Source organism: Lissotriton vulgaris, chromosome 1_1 (assembly GCF_964263255.1).
Source record: "Lissotriton vulgaris chromosome 1_1, aLisVul1.2, whole genome shotgun sequence".
NCBI classification, from domain to species: domain Eukaryota; kingdom Metazoa; phylum Chordata; class Amphibia; order Caudata; family Salamandridae; genus Lissotriton; species Lissotriton vulgaris.
Window position 1 is genome coordinate 1,569,737,003 of NC_141685.1, and position 20,299 is coordinate 1,569,757,301.

Consider the following 20,299-nt stretch of genomic DNA (forward strand, 5'->3'; position numbering starts at 1 on the left):
CTGGGCCTTGAGTTTTAACGTCAAGGGAAGACTAACATTTTCACTTACAAGACAATTTATGACTGTGCCAGATCAATGAAAGATTCTACTGACTTTCCTTAAAAGGTTGTTTGAAGCACATATGTATGTGTCTGTAAGAGTATATTCATGTTGTAAATCGAAATGAAGAGCAACAGAGTGCTGAATAATGAGTGTTAGCCCAGATTCGCGATTCAGGGTGGTATTCAAGAGGCAGGAGGCATGTCGTTTTGCAAACTGACTTATGTAATAAAAAGTAGGTTCACAAAATTCAGAATCGTAGTGGCCCACAATCCAACCTACTTCCTCAATATTCATGAGGTAGGTTGCAAATGGGGACTCACTGCGAATGTTAACCAGTGGACAACCATGTCTTTGATTGAATTTTTAATACATATTTTTTTAAATACAGCACGTTTCCCTCAAAGGAAACTAAGTTGCACGTTAAAATAAATAATGATAATAAACGTTTTAAATTTGTATGAGTAGACAATGGACCCCTGGGCAACTGCCTCCTCCCCAACAAACTTTTGCTTTTTTCTTTACAAATGGGAAAGGGTCCCAAGTCGACTATTTCCCTTCTTCCTTTAACAAATGGATTACCAACTCCTTAAAGGTGTCTGCAACTTTTCTATATTTCGTGTCCAGATTTCAGTCACAGAACATTGATACATAAGCTATTGATTCGGTATTTGGAAGGGATGCCTAACCTCAATATCCATTCGAAATCCCAAGTTTTGCTGACACCTAAAATGGGATTAGTTCATGGAAAAAGTGTTTTTGCTGTTGAAAACTCTGAACTGGAGCATTTGCTACCAAAGAAATGTCAGGCCCCATGCAGAGCCCCGGCTTGGATAGCGTCCTGGGAAGAAATTTGGCGCCTAGGTTGCAGCGGGTGAATAAAATTAAGCAGCATGGGGCCCATCTTGTGTTCACAGTTCAATCACACATCAAAGCAGTGACTGGCCTCTCAGGCAAACTTCTCAGCACCTCCCCAAAATTTTCCAATTCACTCACAGCGGTAGCTTGATCACACTAGTGCCAAGTTGTTGGTGGTGCAAATGGCAGTGTTGGTGTGTTGGCGGGGGTTGAGACGGACGGAGATAGGAGGAGTAGGAATGGGGATTTATGGGGTGTAGAACGGCACCTGAGGCAAGTAAAAATATTAAAAAGTAGTTTAGTCTGAATCTTTGTTGTGATGTGAAGAGGCACGCTGCTGTCCGCATTTAATGCAGACCGCTCCGTGCGCCCCGCTGAAGATTGGTGCCCTGCGCCCAGCTTGCCCATGCCAAAAGCTGGCGCTGGCCCAATGTGTTGCATTTCTACGATTATAGGTGGTGCACTGTTGCAAGGATTTCTGCTCCTACACAGAACTCTGCACATATACCTAGGACATTAGTGAATTGTGGTGTACCAGAAACTCACCTCAGTACCTAGAAACCCCAACCAGCTAGCAATCAGTGTCCCATTAGCTCTTTGTCCTTTAGCAAAGTAACCAATGATTAGACAACCTAGAACATGCGACTTAGGACCATCTCAGGAATGGTGGGAGGTGAGAACACTCTTTGGTTATAATCTCATACCAGTCCACAACAGGAGTAAAAAAGAGACACTGTAAGGTTAAAATTTTTATTTTAACAACGTGATCTCAAGTGCAGTATTTTAGTCAACATAGGCAGACATATGATTAAGATTAATATGGTCAGCATGGTTACAACTCCATAAAATACAAAAGGAGGAATCATATTATAATGACAGTGCAAACAGGTTTAAACACCATCCCTATATAGGAACTATGTATTATAAGCTATAGTAGGTCGCTTGAGCTTGTTTTGGGGGACCCCATTACCTTTCCGCTCAGTAAGTATAAATTACATCTGGATCGGCAAGTCTCTCTGCATTATTATGGAAAGTGTGCTATGATAAAGGCACCAAAATCTTGCTCAACTCGCAGCTGCCAAAATGTTGTGTGTAGAATTTGTTACATGGACACGCCGATAAACAGGCTCACATGATATGATAACCTTGATGGCTCAGCACTCACCGTACAGACTGGGGGCATGATGTATGTCTAGAGATGTCGAAAAACAAACCTTTTGTCATGTATAGACCTTTGTGAAAGCTGACTTTGCAAAAACAGCTTAGCAGTGTCATGTGCAACAAGCACTGGCGTTGCCAATAGGTCTTGCATTAGGAAAGTGTGAGCTATTGGTATTTAATATGTGTTGGCATTGAAAATATATAAATTAATAGCATTGTTATTTACAAAGCCAATAGCTTACACTTTCCTAATGCGAGTCGTATTGGCTATGGGAATGCTTGTTGTTAGCCAGCAAGGACAGTGCTGTTGTGGTGCTGAGTGATGCTGTTATGGTGCTGAGTGATGTGGTGGTGTATTAGAGTGATGTGGTGGTGTATTAGAGTGATGTGGTGGTGTATTAGAGTGATGTGGTGGAGTCCCAGAGTGATGTGATGGTGTCCCAGAGTGATGTGATGGTGTCCCAGAGTGATGTGGTGGTGTCCCAGAGTGATGTGGTGGTGTCCCAGAGTGATGTGGTGGTGTCCCAGAGTGATGTGGTGGTGTCCCAGAGTGATGTGGTGGTGTCCCAGAGTGATGTGGTGGTGTCCCAGAGTGATGTGGTGGTGTCCCAGAGTGATGTGGTGGTGTCCCAGAGTGATGTGGTGGTGTCCCAGAGTGAAGTGGTGGTGTCTCGATGTGGTGGTGTCCGTGAGTGATGTGGTGGTGTCCGTGAGTGATGTGGTGGTGTCCCTGAGTGGTGTGGTGGTGTCCCTGAGTGGTGTGGTGGTGTCCCTGAGTGGTGTGGTGGTGTCCCTGAGTGATGTGGTGGTGTCCCTGAGTGATGTGGTGGTGTCCCTGATTGATTTTGTGGTGTACATCAGTGATGTGGTGGTGTCCCTGAGTGCTGTGTTGGTGTCCCTAAGGGCTGTGGTGGTGTCCCTGAGTGCCGTGTTGGTGTCCCTGAGTGCCGTGTTGGTGACCCTGAGGGCTGTGGTGGTGTCCCTGAGGACTGTGGTGGTGTTCCTCAGTGCTGTGGTGGTGTCCCTGAGTGGTGTGGATGTTTATACAAGTGCATTTAAGTTGTGGCAGGTAAAAAACAATGCATTTTCATGCGTCATCAATTTAAAGGATGAGGTAAACATTGTGATAGGCCATGGGCGGACCCAAAACATGAATGAAAACCGATTGAGCCAATGCCTGAAGGGGACTGTCGGAAACAAGCCAATGGCTGAAGGGGGCTAACCAAAAGCCTCTTACTGTATGTATGCAAGTGTGGTGTGGTGTAGTGTAATGTGCCAACTTAAGGTTTTGCTAAACAGCTAAAGCAGTCTATATTGAGGCCTAAAACCCCCGAACAGAAAATGAAGTTCTATCACAGGTCTCTGCACTGCAGGACTCTCCCATGAGCACTCCTCCCTGTGCTCGCCGCACGTACTACTACAAAAAGAAAACTAAAAGAGTGAAACCTGCAAAACGAAAGTAACGCTGCCCAAGTAAAAAAAAAAGACCTGCTCAACCTCTAGGTTTCACTTACACGCACAGTGGTGCTGTCCAGGGGAGCTGGGTTGCCAACATTGAAATTTCTTTCTCCAAAGACTGAACGTGGTGCAGAAAGGTTCACAAACTCCTCTTACAGTACCAACAAAATAATCCAAATTATTAATTGTATACATCCGGAGTGTTGCACTCTGCTATTTCTTGACGGGCTATTGCAAAGTAAAATAAAAGCAGATGCATGCAAGTTATTGGTGAAAACCCAAATCCCTGTGTGCATGAAGTGAACATCGTCTAGACAAAGCTATAAACACGCACATGAAGGGAGTGCATAGCCAGGTCCCCAAGCATCTCGACCTCAACAACATCCAGATTTTCTAGAAACACATCTATTGGATCCTTCCTTGCTAGGGCTTCAATTGATTAGAATATTATTTCACTCGGGCAAAATATATATATGGCGCATTTGGATAACCCCTGTCACGTTTTGGGATGAAGTCCATTGGTATTGCTTCAACAGCACAACTAACTTTCCTGGTAAGGATAAACTTCGGACCTGCCTTTGTGTGCGGCGACTGGGGCGGAGGATGTAATTTACCTCCTGTTGTGGCAGTTTGCCCCCGCTCGATGTCTGCTTTACACGAAGGCTGTGACAGTTTGAGGCGACCTGAGGAGCGGCTGAACTGGCGGAAAACGGACAAAGATGGACATCGAGCCCTGCTGATCTTGGCTACTGCACAAAGAAAAATAACATTTGAGCCTCCGCCATGTCACCGGCCCATTTTTGCCTCAGCATATGGCATTATGGGAGTTGTGGTGTGATTGTACTTACGTGCACTACAACAGGTGTGCTTCACGGCCAGGGGGAGGAGCGGAGCCTTGTTTCCATCATGAGGCAGCAGGAGGCACTTACCGAAACATTCTGTCGGGTGTAGGGCGCTGAGGAAGGCAATGCGCCGAAATGCATTCGCCGCCACCGGACTGTGCGTTTCTGCTATTAAAGCTGCTCTGAAGATAATCTCCTCTGTGGTTGCCGCCTTCTTCTTTGTGTGGATGGCAGTTTTGAATATATATATATATATATATATATATATATATATATATATATATATATATATATATATATATATATATATATATATATATATACACATAACTAGCAATCTCTGGCAGAAATGCGATCTTATAATAGATTAAAAGGTCATATTTAAAACAGAGTGAGGTGAAGGCAGACATTTACAAGGCACGTTCTGGAGCTAATTACATTCCTGGAAAACATTATTCCAAGATGGAAGTCTCCCAGAGAGTGGCCTGCAACTCTTGGAAACGGGACAATTGCATTTGTTTAACTGCAATTACAGAAAACACATATCTGGTAACTAGGACCCGTTTTCTCCAGAGCACAGCGAACATCAACGTACGTAGATGCGGCTGCTGTTACATATGAACATTTAGATGGAAGCACTGTAAAAGTTACCCTTTTGTGGAAGGTCGTCTTTACATAATTATTGATTCCGTCTATTATACTTATAGGAACTTGTAATAAGAATACACTGTTGTATGAAAATAGATGTTCATTATTTCTTAGTAATGTAAATTATCAAGTTAGGAAACAGCAATGCCTTCAAAATATGCGCGCAGCCCATAGGTTTAAAAATGTATAAAACGAGAAAGCTTATGGATTTCATAATGAAATTCTCATTATAAACAAGAGCGGCCGGGAAACTGAAAGTACGGCCGGCCACCGGCCAGCCATGAATAATTAGGGGAGGAGAAGCCGCAGAGCACACGCTGGGAGAAGCCCTTTGATGTGGTGGCGGCCGTGAAAAAATGCAATTAGGAGGGAGGGAGGGATGCTGATGCGCGTACTTGTTTGGTCACGTGATTCACGTGAACTCAAAGAAAACCGCACGAAAAAACCCTTGGTTTCACGAGTATTTTGAGCACTTGAATTCTCGCCATTTCCCATTCCTTCGGAATGGAAAAGGCGAGACCTAAAAAGCAGCAAAAGGTAAAATAGCGTTCAAACTTCTAATAAGCCATGCTAACTTAACATGCATGCAAAAAGAGGCCCATAAACACCACTACAGCACTGCACATTGTAGCATTTGCACATTTATTCTTTAACTAGAGTTTCCTTATTCAACATTTATTTTTGGTGAATTTCATTGAATTTCTTACATTGGAGGTCTGAATAACAAATGAGAGCCCATGGTGGCGATTCGGATTGTTTACAATGATGCAGGTATCAGATAAGTTCTACTGTGAGAAGGGTTATTCTCCCTGAGATATGTCTTTTTGCATTTAGCCCTGCAGGAACCCTAACCCCAGCAGCCATAGTACCCATGGGTATAGAGTAGAGCACCAGCATATTCTCAAACCCAAAACAACAAAAACACCAGCCAGGACTCTAAGCCCAGCAGATAATGCCTCCTCAAGGTGTGAAAGCATCATGATTGCACCCCCATATACATATGAGTGCCAGCTGGGACCCAAACACCAACAGACCTGTTCCCACTCTGGTTGTGGGGAGGAGCAATAGCCTGATTCCAATTGTATAAAAAAAATCGGCATACAAGGACCTAAATCCCAGCAAGCATTGCCCCAGTTGGGGTGGAAAGCAGAGTTCAAACATGGCCTCACCCCAGCATTTACAGGGTCCCAAGAACAAAGGCATGGCTCCCATAGGGGCGGGGAGCATATGATCAGTTATCCTCATCTTCATGCACGCAGGACTTCTGGAACTCCAAGCCCTCCAGGCCTGGCCCCCAAGTGGGAAGAAAGCAGGTTGGCAACTGTCCACCACCCTCAGCACAATGTAAAAGTCTTTCCCGGTCCAGAGGTATTACAGACGGACTGGGAGCCATTGAGGGGAGCAGGGTTTATGCTGGGTACTGTTATACGGTTCCTACTCATTTAGTAGGTGTTGGAAAGTGGGTTATTGGTAGGGGCAAATGTAGTCTGCATTGGCAATAAGACCACTAACACATGATAGGACTCAGCATAGGTCTTAGAAAATTATTCCTATGCTCAACCCTTGGTAACCTGGCTGTGAGCAGACAGGCTTAATTTGAAAGACAGGTATGTAAAGCATTTAAAAACATCAATTCAGTAAATATTTAAGACACAATACATAATGAAAATCCAATACCAATTGATAATAACAGGACACATTTTTATTTTCAAATTGACACCAAAATGACAAAAATCCAATCTAGGGAACCGGAGATATGAATTTTCAAGGATTTAATAACATATAGCACTTAGAGGTTTATGGCACCATATTGTGATACCTGCTCGCTATAGACCAGGCCAAAGTCAAAGTTTCAGGCCGTGCACGTTGGAACCCTGAGCGGCTACAGCTTGCGGCTGGTCCTGGTCTCAGCTTCTACCGTCACACTTAGAAACTTCTCTGGAGCTTTTCTCCTCAAGGCCCCTCGAAGTTCCCAGCCAGTCCGGATTCGGTGAGGGTTTCACCGGATTGACTTGTGACGAGGTCCCGGTCAACTTGCCCGGAGCAGACGTAGAAAATTTCTCAAGATCGCTTCAGTGGGGCAGCCCAGGAATCCAAGCCGGCACGAGATGGAAGGCAGGAGGCTTGACATTCGCGGTTGCTTCTGGTCACCTTTTCTACGAGCAGACTTAGAAACTTTTCTGGAGCTTTTTCTCGCGGGGTCTCTCGATGCTCCTCATGTAGCCAGATCCGGTGATTTCTTCTAGTCCCGGTCAATCTGTGGAAGTTGGAGTGATGGAGCTTTTAACTGGATGAACCTGGTTGGCTTGGCCAGCTTGCGGTTGAAGGTAGGTGGCTTGACTAACCAGGTTGAGTCGGTCCCTCTATGGAGCTTTTTTTCAAAGTTGCTTTAAAGTTTTCCAAACTTCTTGAACGTCTTCCTGAAGTTCATCAAGGGTCCCAACGTGTCTCAAACTCACTCCATGGGTCTGGAAGCTCCAAGATGGTCCTTGAAAGTTGAGGACTTCAGTTCCCACAATCCACTGGTAGAAAACCCTTACAAATCCACTGGTGGTTCTCCAAGGAGCGGATTTAGGTGGTGATGTTCCAGTTGAGCTCTTTGAACCTGTAGCTTTTATGTATAAACTTTGTTTATTGCGCTGTGAAGTCAGTACATCATACCAAAATGCTTCATAGGCTGGCCTGGCATCAACATTCAGCCCGGCCAGCGTCAATACAGCTTTTAGAAAACAGTCCAAACAGGGAAAAGGGGGTATGGGGAGCTTGGACATATGCGTGGCGTGGACCCCGTCCCGGTGCCCCAGTGCCATTAGAGTGTCTTTGATGCCCAACAACGGAGACGTCGAGTAAAAGGGCATCGCTTTCATATAACGGCTCTCGCAATTGAGTCCATGACCCAAAAAGCTGAATAGTGTCCAGATAGGGTAAAAGGAACCAAAACACAACGAAACATCCCCGTTCCCGCCACCCCCCGGCCTACCCACCGCCCACCCCTGTTCCAGGTCCATGTTCCTAGCTCGTCGTAATGTTCTCTCAGGCCTCCGTGTTCATGTCATCCGGCTGGGTCAGCCGCAACAGGCGTAGATATCTAGGCCAGGTCACCTCTCTAAATTCGGAAGCCAGAAGTGTCAAGAAGGGCTGCCACAGATCCGGATATTTGTCGCCCTCCCCCTTTGCAATCAGGGAGAGCTTCTCCATCCCCAGGACGTACCAGAGGCGATGCAGCCAACCCTGAAAAGTTGGGATATGCGTGGTGCGCCAGTAAGTGAGGATATTCTGTGTCGCCGAGCCCAGGGCTATGGCTATCAGTCGTCCTCTGTGGGAGCGCAGGGGATATGTGATGGGATTGGGGGAGCCCAGCAATACATAAGCGGGGAACCTCGGGATGGTGGTGTCCAAGTGTAAATCCACTTCATCTAGCACCTGAGTCCAGTAAGCCTGCAGGCGGGAGCAGCCCCACAGTAAGTGTACCAGTGTACCCTTCTCCCCGCAGCCCCGCCAGCAGAGCGCATCCCTAGTGTGGTCTATCTCGTGTAGTTTTTCGGGGGTATAGTACCAATATGTGGCCAGTTTTGTGAGAGTGTTCGTTAGCCCCATGTGGTGCGCGGAATGAAGGGCCCTATAACAGATGCCTTCCCATTCTTTATTACTCAGCGTGCGTTCTAGATCTCTTTCCCACCTCGCCCGTCCTGCATTATGGATGTGTGCGTATCTGCCCTGGAGCATGCGGTAAAGATCCGAAATAAGGCCACGGTCAGTCTTTCGGGAGAGCAGCCAGTATTCGTATTCACTGAGTCTACGGTCAGCCCCTGTTCTAGTGGTTGGTTGGAGCGCCCAGTGTCTCACCTGAAAATAGCGAAGGCGTTCTTCCCCCGGGAGACCAAATTCCCGACGGAGGGCATCAAAGGGGATAGCTTCCCCCTCGAGATAGATGTGGTACAATACTTTGCAACCCGCAGGGCCCCACTTCGCGAAAGCCTTCGTATCCATGCCGGGGTCAAAGTCCGGATTGGACACTAGGGGAGTCAATGGGGATGGAAAGGACGTTAGGTCATGTGTTACGTTCACCTGGTCCCAGACCTCCAGAGGCGTCCTTGTAATGAAGGAGGCATAGAGATTCGGGGGTCGATGGCGCCGCCTTAAGAAGGGCACTTCCTGCAGGGTGCGACCCGCCACTGCCTGATCTTGGAAGAGCCAGTGCTTCTTCGACTCCCATTTGCTCCATTCCACGAGCGTCCGTAACTGCGCCGCTTGGAAGTATAGGAGCAGATCCGGGAGGCCCAACCCCCCCTGTTCAGGAGGCAGCATCGCCAGGCGCAGCTTCATGCGCGGACGCCGCCCATTCCAAATGAAGTTGGCTAGTTCCGCCTGCGTCTGGCGAATCCACCCCTCTGGCGGCCGCATAGGGATAGCCCTGAATAGATACAGTATTTGCGGCAAGATTGTCATTTTAATAGCTGCCACTTTGCCTAGCCAGGACAGGGGAAGGTGTCTCCATCTACCCAGCTCCGATCTAATCGTGGTTCTCAGTTTCGCGTAGCTCCTGCGGACCGTACCCTGTAAGGTCGGCGCCAGTTGTATGCCCAAGTACTGTACCGCCTCCGACGCCCACGGGAAGGGGAAGAGGCCCTCTAGGAACGCCCTCGTGGACTCCTCTAGAGAGAGGTCAAGCGCTACGGATTTGCTGAGGTTGACTTTAAACTCAGCCACCCCTGCAAAAGTGTCGAGTACCGCTACACAGGCAGGGAGGGATTCTCGAGGGGCGGAAAGGGAGAGTAGAACATCATCCGCATACAGGCTGATGGTGTGTGTGAAGGCACCCATCTTGATGCCGTGGATCTCCGGGGTAAGGCGTATCACCTGTGCCAGGGGTTCCATATACAGGGCGAATAGTAATGGGGAGAGCGGACAACCCTGCCTCGTGCCCCGTTCTATAGGGAAGCGGGGCGACGAGAACCCATTGACCCGTACTGTCGCCGAGGGTCTAGAGTAGCAATTGAGCACCCAGGCCCGAAAACAGTCGCCTAATCCAGCCCGCATCAGCACTCGCTCTAAATACGGCCAATGGACGCGGTCGAAGGCCTTTTCTGCATCGATGGACAACAGCATGTATTCCCCCTCCGTGCGCGTGGCTTTTTCTATAAGGTGCAGTGCCCGCTTGGTGTTGTCGATGGTTTGGCGTTCCGAGATGAACCCCGTCTGGTCCGGGTCGATCAGTCTCGGCATCAGAGGGCCGAGCCTTGTGGCGAGGATACTGGTATAGAGCTTCAAGTCGATATTGAGAAGCGAGATGGGCCTATATGCTGCACAACTAGTTTTATCCTTTCCCGGCTTAGGGATCACAGAAATGGTGGCATCTAGCAAATCCTTCGTGATAGCCCCGGGGTCGGAGAGATGATTGAATAGATTGGTAAGGAGCGGCACCAGTTGGATGCAGAATTTCTTATAAAAGAAGGCCGTGAAGCCATCCGGTGGGCCTTCCCCAGCCGAAGCCGAGAGATGGCCGAGATCACCTCCTCGGGCCTTATGTCGCTATCTAGGGTCGCCGCCTGCTCTGTGGTAAGCGCTGGCAGTTGGGCAGAGTCCAAAAAAGGGCCACTCGCTTCCAGGTCCAGCGTATCCCCCGAGTACAATGAGGTGTAAAACGCACCGAATGCGGCTGCGATGTCGCTATCTTCCGTGGCCATACCACCCCCGTCCATTGTGATTTCCTGCACTGTCTGGTGCTGACGCTTCTCCCTAAGAGCCTGACCCAAAAGGCGCCCGCACCTGTCCCCCCCGGTGTAGTACATGTGGCGTACCCTCAGTACTGCAAATTCCGCCCTATCTTGATCTAGCGCACTTAGCTGTTTTCTAGCCAGAGTCAACTGCCGCCAAATCCTCGGCGCACACGTCCTCTGGTGCATACCCTCTAGCTCCCTGACTTTCTGTGTTAGTTCCTCTCTCTTCTGAGCTCGCGCTTTGTTCTCCGCTGCAGATAAGACTATGAATTCCCCCCTGAGGACTGCTTTTAAGGCCGCCCAGTGTGTGGTCGGGGAGGTGTCTGCTGTGGTGTTGTGGAATAGGTAATCTCGGATCGCCTCTGCAATTTTCCCCGGCACCTCTTTGCGGTGCAGCAGTGTGTCACGCAGGCGCCAGCACCGGGGCGGCCGCTGCACCGGCGGGAAGAGGAGAGTGGCCAGCAGGGGGGCATGGTCAGAAAGGGATGCGACTCCTATCTCTACTGCGGAGGTGAGGGTATGTAAGGAAGTAGAGGCCAAGAAGTAGTCTAGTCTGGCGTAAGTGCGGTGTGCATTCGAAAAATAGGAGTAGGCCCTGGTGCCTGGATGGAAACTCCGCCAAAGATCCACCATGCCTAGATCTTTCAGACGTGCCAACCCTCCCACCGACAAGGACCCAGCTTGTGTGGAGCGCTGCGCCGATCTATCTAGGGCAGTCTCGAACACTAGGTTAAGATCTCCACCCAGCAGTATGTGCCTATCAGCCGAGGCTGCCAGCAGGTTAAGCGCCTCATGGAAGAAGCTCTCCTGACCCTCATTGGAGGCATAGGCCGAACAGACCGTAAAGTCAGATCCCCCCAGCGTGAAGTGGCAGGATAAGAGTCTCCCTTTGATCTCTGCCCCCTGTCGTAGGACCCGCCCCCTGAACTTTCTCGCCACCAGTATAGCAACCCCAGCTTTCTTGTGTGGTGTGGATGAAAAAAACTGGTGTGGGAAGAGGTGATTTCATGCGTATGCAATCTTTCTGTAGTAAGTGCGTCTCCTGGAGGAGACAGATGTCAGCCTGTGAATGCTCAAGGCACGACAGTACCGCCTTGCGTTTTGTAGGGTTGTTAAGACCTCTCGCGTTCAGTGAGAGGATGCGCACCTCAGTAGAGGCCATAAATCATCATCCGTACCCCTCGCTCCTGCCCACCAATCCCTTCATTCCTGATCTCCCACATCGACACCTGATGCATGCCATCCTTCCCGACCGGTCCCCAGGACCGGGCTGAGGCGCGCCCCGCGAAGGCCAGCCTCGTACCACCTGAGCTGCCCATCCGCTCAACATTGTGAAACCCCCTGGACCTGGAACCCCCCCCTCGCCCGCCCTCCCGTACAACTACCCGTATTCTATCCCCGGTCTCCCCCACCCCCCAACATCCCCAAAGTGAGCACCACAACATCCTCACCTCCCTCCACCCTCCCCAACATCCCCAAAGAACCACAAAGTAAAGCACCACAAAAGTGGGTCACTGTCCCTCATCTTTCACAGATGAGTGGAAAAAGTAGGGGAATGTGTCCGGCTCCTCCAAGTCCGCTCCCGCCGCCGACCGCCTAGGCGATGCATGACCAGCCCGAGGGAACCCCGGGCCTCTGGTTTCTCGTCCATCAGCCCTCAGCCGTCGCTGCTAGCTCCAGTGCCGCTGTCTCAACCGCTGCCCGTTGACCTTCATGAATCTCCTATTGTGGCGGGCGACGCGGCCTACGCCGCCGTCTCTGCTGCCTCCACTGGCTGGTGGAGCTAGTCTCAGAGATGTTTCCAGGGTGCGTGCTCTCCTCCGGTTCAGGCACCTCAATGCCCAGCAATCGACAGGCATCAGTGTGGGATCGCAGCTGGTGTATTTTGTTGTCCAATTTGAACACTATTCGGAACGGGTGTCCCCAACTATACGTAACACCAAGGCATCGGCGTTCAGCAGTGACCGGCCTGAACGATCTACGCTTTTCCAGAGTGATGGCTGCCAGGTCCTGAAAGAGTGTCGGTGAGTGGTCGCCATAAGTGATGGAGCCCAGTTGTCGCGCCTTGTTAAGAATTTCTTCTTAGGTGCGAAAGTCCTGAACGCACACCAGGATATCAGCTGGCAAGGCACTCGCGGCCCTCGGCGGTCCAGTCCGATGTGCCCTGTCCAGGGTGATGGTGGAGTCGGCCGGCCGACCCAGGATGTGGTTGAAGAGGCCCTGCGTGAACTTGAAGAGGTCCGTCGTGTCCGGGGTGAGCTTCACTCCTCGGATTCTAATATTATGCCTCCGAGAGCGGTTTTCCAAGTCCTCAACATGCGACTGTAAGTCGACCTGCTGGTCGTGAATGCGGATAATTTCCTGCTGGAGTGCCTCCATCTCGCCATCCCAGCCATCACATTTCGTCTCCAGGTCCGCTACCCGCTCACCAATGGCATCCGTGTCTCGACGCAGCTCCCTAATCTCTCCTTTCAGTTCCGTTTTAAGGAGTTGAAGATCCTCCCTCAGGCCGCCAAACAGAGACTCCAAGAAGGACCTCGTGACAGGCTCGTCGGTGCTTTGGGGGTTTGCACCCGGTGAGCCCATCGTTGACTTCGCGGGTGCCGCGTGGGGGCCAGCGCCGTGCAGATCAGTCTTATTCCCCATGGTGGTGGGAGTGAGTAGGTCCTTAATGGTCCTATCCTTGCGCACCCTGCCAGCCGCCATACCCCTCAGGCCGGCCAGTAGCGCGAGGGAGGACAGGCCGGGACGGGCCAACCGTGCGTTGTAGATCCGATAGACAGGCACTGGGTCGTGGGGGTGAAGAATCCAGCCTCGGTGGCCCGCTGTTGGCTCCCTCCACGCCCCAAGTTCACACCACCAGGGCACAAGTGCTGGTTACCCCCCCCCCCCCCTCAGCAACGGCGGTCAGAGGTTAGGCCGAGGCAGCGCGGCCCGCGCGGGAAGGCCAGGTGCATGGCCAGGCAAGGTCACAAAATGGCGGCCTCCAAGCCCCGGGGCCACGGAGTCCACTGGGCAGCCCACCAACACTCAATCAATGGATGGGGCGCCGCGCACGGGCCCCCCCGAGGCAACCGCACCACTCCGGAGTCCCCACACCGCCCCTCTTCGCCCCACGCTGTCTGCAGCGTGGGCTGGGAACTCTCCTGCAGTCCTCCGGCGTCCGGGGCCACCGCAGATGTAAAGTCTCGTCTCCCGCCCCTGAGTGTGCAGAGGGGCGGAAGCGTCACCGCTGTGAAGGCACAAGGGTCCCGACTAGCTGGGGGCCATGGGCAGGCTCAGCGCGGGCGGCGCACGGGCTGCGAGCACCCGTCCCCAAAATGGCGGCTCCGGAGAGGGCTCCCGGCGTGGCGTTCTCTCAAGGAGCCGTCGATGCTGTCCTCCGCTCCCCCGGGCCGCTCCAGTGCCCCAGTCCGGAGTAGCGAGCCACCCGGGGCTCGTCCCAACCGCCCTGCTCTCCTCACCTCGGGCGCCGCGTTGGGAAAGCAAGGCGCCGCTCTTCACCCCGCCGCCGCACTTCTAGCAGCTCTGTGCTTGGCTCCGGGGCTCTGCTCGTGACTGCGTGGAGGGCGGCAGGTCCGCAGAAGCCTCCGCGTAGAAGCCGCGGGAGGCCTCGCACTCCACCGCGCGGGTCGGACCTGCCACTGCCCGTCGGAGAGGCCCCTGCACCGGCCGCGTAGTCCCTCCCCTCGCTGCCTCGTCTTCGCAGCTCCAGTGACCACAGGCCTCAGCGCGCCGTTCTTTCCCCGCCTGAATTCGGCCCGATCCCGGGATCGCTGGACTCCGGTACCGTCCCACAGGGATCTCGCTGTAATGGTACCAGGTTCAGGGGCCGGGCGATGCCGTCCGGTGCCAAAAGGGGTGCTTTAGAGGCTGTAGAGTGGCGGCCAGCGGCGGGAGCTCGGCGAGGCACGTCTGCTCACACCGCCATCTTGGCCACGCCCCGAACCTATAGCTTTTAGGGAGTCCACTCTTTAGTTCTTTTTCAGCAAAATAATCCACAGGGCTGTAGTTTTCGGTTTTCAGAGACCAGGTCTTAGAAATCTTTGCACACCAAAACTTCTGAACAGGGCACTTCTTGCTTCAGTCAGTTTCAAGCAGCATATCTGGAGGGCTCTGTATCTCTCAGATACTTAATCGAAGTTCTCTGGGTCAAGCATGAGGTCACTTCTGACCAATGGGAGCAGGGTAACTCCCCCAATATATGACCACATCCTGTAGAGTGTGGCATTATTTTGTACCAGAGTGCATCAAATCTTCCAAATCCATAATGGCTGATTTCCCAGCAAGAGGTAAGAGCTGGCTAAAAACCCCCCTATGATGGCTAATTTACTTAGACTCTCCCCCCTGCATCTGATCATACCTTCCTTAATCCTACCATCTGCCTAAGGTGGGAAGTTCAGAGTTGTAAATGACACTGTTCTCTGCTCTCCTCTTTGAAGAACATAGTTTACGACTCCTCCCCTGGCCTGGCATTCCTATGGAACAGCGCACTGCCCTGCCAGCAGAGCTGGTTAACCCCGGGGGCTCTTTATCACCTCTTCGAGGCAGACTGGCTAATCCACTTAACTCTTACCAATCAGGGCAGACCACTGGAAGGCTGCATTTGGACTTACAAACAAGAAAGTCTTATAAATTCTTGCATGTGAACTTTAGGAGAAATTCAACAATATGATATTGTTGTATTTATTAATACCATTCTGGGAAGCCTTTGAATGGAATTTCTACCCCTCTCCTATCAAGAGTTATTAATCAATAACTTCCTACCATGTTAACCTGAAATAATACGGGATTTGCAATGGGAAAAATGACTTGGGCCATTTTTCCAGCACTAGGACTTACACAAACATATTTTATTAGTACATGTCTTATATCTACAGAAACCCCACCCCATGTGCAACTAGGGGAGGCTTTAGTGGTTCTGAATCCGTAGAAATATTGCAGATTCTCCCTCTACAGTGCTCCTAGCATCAACGTCGAATTTGAGTAGCACTTTACCAAAATGTGGGGAGTGAAATGTGATATTTCACTTAACCCAGGGCATATATAACTCATTTTATAAGGGTGTACCATATACATATATGGCCCTCACCCCTAGGATACCTAGGGGAGACCCTGGGGGTTCCTAATATGCCAAAACATCGTGGGGTATCTATTTTTAAGTGCACGTTTGGGCACAATTTACTATTTAAAAGCAGTCCTGGCACCCCGGGCTGCTTTTAAACTGACCTCAGGCTTCAGCAGTGCACACATGCAAGTGCAAAAGTAGCTGCTGGCCTCTAAACTGCCATGCCCTAGGGTACTAGGTACTTCTAGGCAGTTTCAATCCCCCTGCCCTATTCTATACTAGGGGCCTATAGGGTAGGTCATGCCAATCTCAGGGATAACCCGCCATACCATTGTGTACCCTAGTGTATGTAGGTGTTTTAACTATATTCTAATGTGTCTCTTTCAGCATAGCACTGTGCCTGATCAGGCAGCGCCCAGGGTCAGAGTCCGTTACCACCAGTATCAGTCAGCAAAACGTTGGGGGGTGCCCTGGGCACAGGATGACTTTGCAACAGTAAGACTGTTTTCTTAAAACATTAGTAAATGTTTTTTTGGCTAGCTCAAAGTGCCACATATAAAATCCTAAACCTCAAGAGGTACACATGCTGTTGGCAACCTCGAAATGACCACTCTTATTCCCCAGGAATTGGTCCTAGTTCTTTTGTTTGTGCCTGCCCAAGATTTCACAAAGAGAATGGACAATAATACATTCTTAATTGTTTATTGAAAAGATCTAGGAGCAGATGTATTAACGCAATTTTTAGTTGCAAACGCGATTCTCAAAAAAGCAGCATTTGCAACTAAAAATTCGCAAAATGGTATGTATCAGGGAAATCGCATTGCTAAATTAAGGAATCACAAAATTTGTGATTCCTTTATTTTGCGTAAGCATTTAAGGAATCACAAATTGCGATTCCTTAAATGCTATGCAACAAGCATTTCATTTATGCGAATTCTCCTTAAGAAATCGCAAATTACCACCAACTTCAAGTTGGTGGTAATTTGCGATTTCTTTCACAAATACACTTTTTGGCATTTGTGAAGGTGCCATATGGCACACATATGTATGTGTGCCATATGCGCACACATGTAAATTTCAGGGGTGCATCAGGGTGTCCTTATGACACCCTTGCACCCTTGAAATTATTCTCAATTTGCGATTCTCAAATTACGAATCGCAAATTGAAAATAACTTCCCATTCATTCCTACGGGCCTCCTGGCCCATAGAAATGAATGGGAAATTATTCCTTAATTGCGATTCGCAATTTGCTAATCGCAATTAAGGAATTTTAAGAAATCGCAAAAAAATTGCGATTTTCTACATACATCCATATTTACAAATCTCAAATAGCGATTTCTAAAAAATCGATATTTTAGATTCGCAAATCAGGATGTTGATACATCTGCCCCCTAATCCTTGTTTAGAATGGAAAAAACACACACAATTCAACTATGTTAATTGTACCTAATATTACTCATATCTATCATTAATACCCCATTATTAGCAAAAGCATAGTGGGAGTACTTGCCTACCCGATGCTGTTGGAATGATCCAACTCCATACCTTGTAATGTCGCAGGAAGTCGGCGTCAGTGCGTTAACGAATGCACTCAGTCTGAGTGTGCCTGCGCATCTATCTCCCTTCTTAGGATGAATGTCCGAGCCTGCAGAGCTGCCTTTAATTTATAGCTCTTAGCTGCTTTAATGATAACTCCAGTGTGAAGTGCCTCTCGCTGAATTCAAAACAGACGCTGTTTAAATAATAAAACACCAGCCTTATCTCATTCTGCCAGAGATGCAAAAACATCTTTACTTAATCTGGACAAAAGAGTCGTCTCCTACGAGCACAAAATGAAGCTAGAACATTGTGTTACAGTATGTGTCCCTGAAACGAACAGTGCAGACTACAGAACAACAATGTCTACCAAAAATAAATGTTTCATGTTAGTGAAAAACATGTTGAAACCACCATCTCAAAAATATGCTAATTTAGAAGGGCAATCTAAAATGAAGACAATATGTAATCCCTATAACAGTACTTGTAGCATGTGTCACTGTCATAGTCCAATTATGTGGCAGTAGCAGAAACGCCCAAATTAGGAGTACTCCTTTGAAGTGCTTTACGACCCTCTCGCCTTCTCCTCACCACTGCTACCAATGTGCACAACAATAGCAGAGGTAACACTAGTAGTTTATGGGTTGCAAGTCACTCTGCTGCCTCCTGCCTATTCTTTTGCGTCTTTACTGGTTTACAGTTTCAGCTCAACAAAGGTTCTACATGGTAGGTTTTTACGAGCAGAAATTGGTTGAAACCAGAATTCATTTTCAAGGCACCCATTATTCTGTATCGTGAGTGAGGAGACATGATGAACAATATGGTTGATACCAAACACGCTTTCTTCTCTACCCTGTGTGACTAGGTTTTCTGCAAACATGAATAAAGCAAGTAGTGTGTGGGTGTATTGATTTGCCTATGCTTATATATTATTTTTACTATATGTTTGCCTTGCTTTCTTGATGACTTAATAATATCTAATCCTTTCCCTTTTGGTGGGTGTGTTCTAAAGAAGAGCTCAACTTTACTTTGAACTTTCCAGTCTGCTTTTCTTTAAATGAGACTCAAAGACCTGACTGGTTTAGAGAGCTTTCTGCCATAGGCTCAAAGCAAAGACCATACACTGTGTTGCGTGCTATCTGTGTAAGTCCTTTAGGACCCCACATAGGGAAAGTAAGTACTATAGAAATGCTACAGTACAATACAATATCTGTTGTATTGTTATCAATGTATTTTTCATTTGTTGGAAAGTATTTGAGGAGTAGGAAGATGTTTAACCGGGTACATGTTAATTTGAGAAGGAAAACCTTGAACAGAAGTGGTGTGGTTTAAACCAGATCACAGAAACCGCAATGTGATGGAGGAGGAGTGTACATTTGCAATTAGTATGCTTCATGGCAGTACACTGTAACAGTTGTTGTATGCAGTGCAGATTGTTGCACTTTTTTAGTGTACAATTATGCATATTTACAATTTGGGGAACTGGAATCTAAAGTAGTTTTCCCAGAATCACATACGATTTCATAAATGGACAGAGCTGGGGTTAGAGCCAGAGTCTATGGGATTCAAAATCAGTTACCTAACCACTAAACAACACAACAAATAACGCATCATTGGCAAACGTAGCCATTTTCAGTCATTAGGTAGCCCTAGCATATTATTTACCTGTAACATTTCAGGATCAGTAAATTAATGTAATTTGTATATACTGTCTGGTTTTCATTTTTTAATTAAAGCTGTGACTGTTTTTTGTAGAATCACAAGATTCAGGATACCTTTATTTCTGTTTTCGATGGCTTCTAATCAGATTTAAAAGGGAATTCTCTTTCAATGATATTCTGAGGATGTGGGAGGTAAGGAAGTATTTTTTACTTATCGTTGTTTTAAGAGGGGCATGAAAAAAATAAATGCTCTATATTTTATGTGGTGCAAACGTACTTTTAACAAAAAAGTAAAGTATCTAATATTCTTCTAGCAAACTGCATCTAGTGTTGCCTTGTGGCACTCTTTACTGTCTGCACTGATTACAGGCAGACCTGTATGTTTGGGTGAATAAATGTGTAGTTTTTAGTATGACTTATGTGGGAAAGGTTGGGTGAGGTGCAAGAGGTCCTGACGAGTTCTGGTCTTGTTGTGGTCAACTTAATACTATTTGTTTAAAGAGGTAAGTTCAAAAGATAGAACATGATTCGGGCAGCATTTATGCTACGTACCCCATGAAAGATTTGTCACATGGTGGGTGCTATTCCTTTTTTAGGTCTCGTGGCGTTGAACCGCGCGAAAGCGCGGTCTCGCCAGAGACCTATTGTGAGCGACTCTGCTTCCCAGGAGAGGGGACAGGAGCTGGCCGCGCGCTCGGAATTGAGCGGGCCACGCACATGCGAACGCGCTCGCTGTGCCCAGCTCCTGTCTCCTCTCCTGGAAAGCTGTACCACACAGCCACACCTCCCCTTTACGCATGCGCACACACACGAGCACACCTAAACACACGTACGCACGCACACATACAGAGACTCCTGCCCCCCTTTCCCCCCTGCCGCTTCACACGTTCGTTCTTATAGCGCGAGCTCGACCCAGGGTATCGAAGCACTTTAACATTAGCAGCAACCAAATGCATTACAGACGGACAGGGACATGTTTCATTTTAGGCGCGTAGAGATTTAAGTGATTTGCCCAGAATCACAGGTAGCCTGAGCCTCCCGCCAAAACTAAACCCCCAGCTTCTAAGTCTGCCGCTGTAGCCATTACAACACATCTTCTATCTGCTCTTCGTTTAATTACGGTTGCACAAGAAGCCTTTGAAACGGAGGGGGTTCTCTAATGGGCGACAGGAAGCCGCCTTCGTGCTTACCAGGAGGAAGCACTCGGTCGGTCTCGTGACTGCTGTCACAGCGGCTTCCCTCTGGCGGCGAAGACCGGCCGCTTTGTGGCTGACTGGCCTCTGTCTCGTGCCTGTCAGTAGGGTGGG

General features: G+C 48.8%; 1 protein-coding gene across 4 annotated transcripts in view; it reads left to right on the top strand.

Moving 5' to 3' along the window:
* TBC1D15 (TBC1 domain family member 15) overlaps positions 1-20,299 on the top strand; it is a 608,606-nt gene that overhangs the window by 483,122 nt on the left and 105,185 nt on the right. For all 4 annotated transcript variants that reach the window (XM_086918096.1, XM_086918103.1, XM_086918101.1 and 1 more), the window contains one exon: positions 19,087-19,184. In XM_086918096.1, coding sequence (XP_086774222.1) covers positions 19,087-19,184 — 98 coding nt within the window. The remainder of the gene's footprint in view (positions 1-19,086; positions 19,185-20,299) is intronic.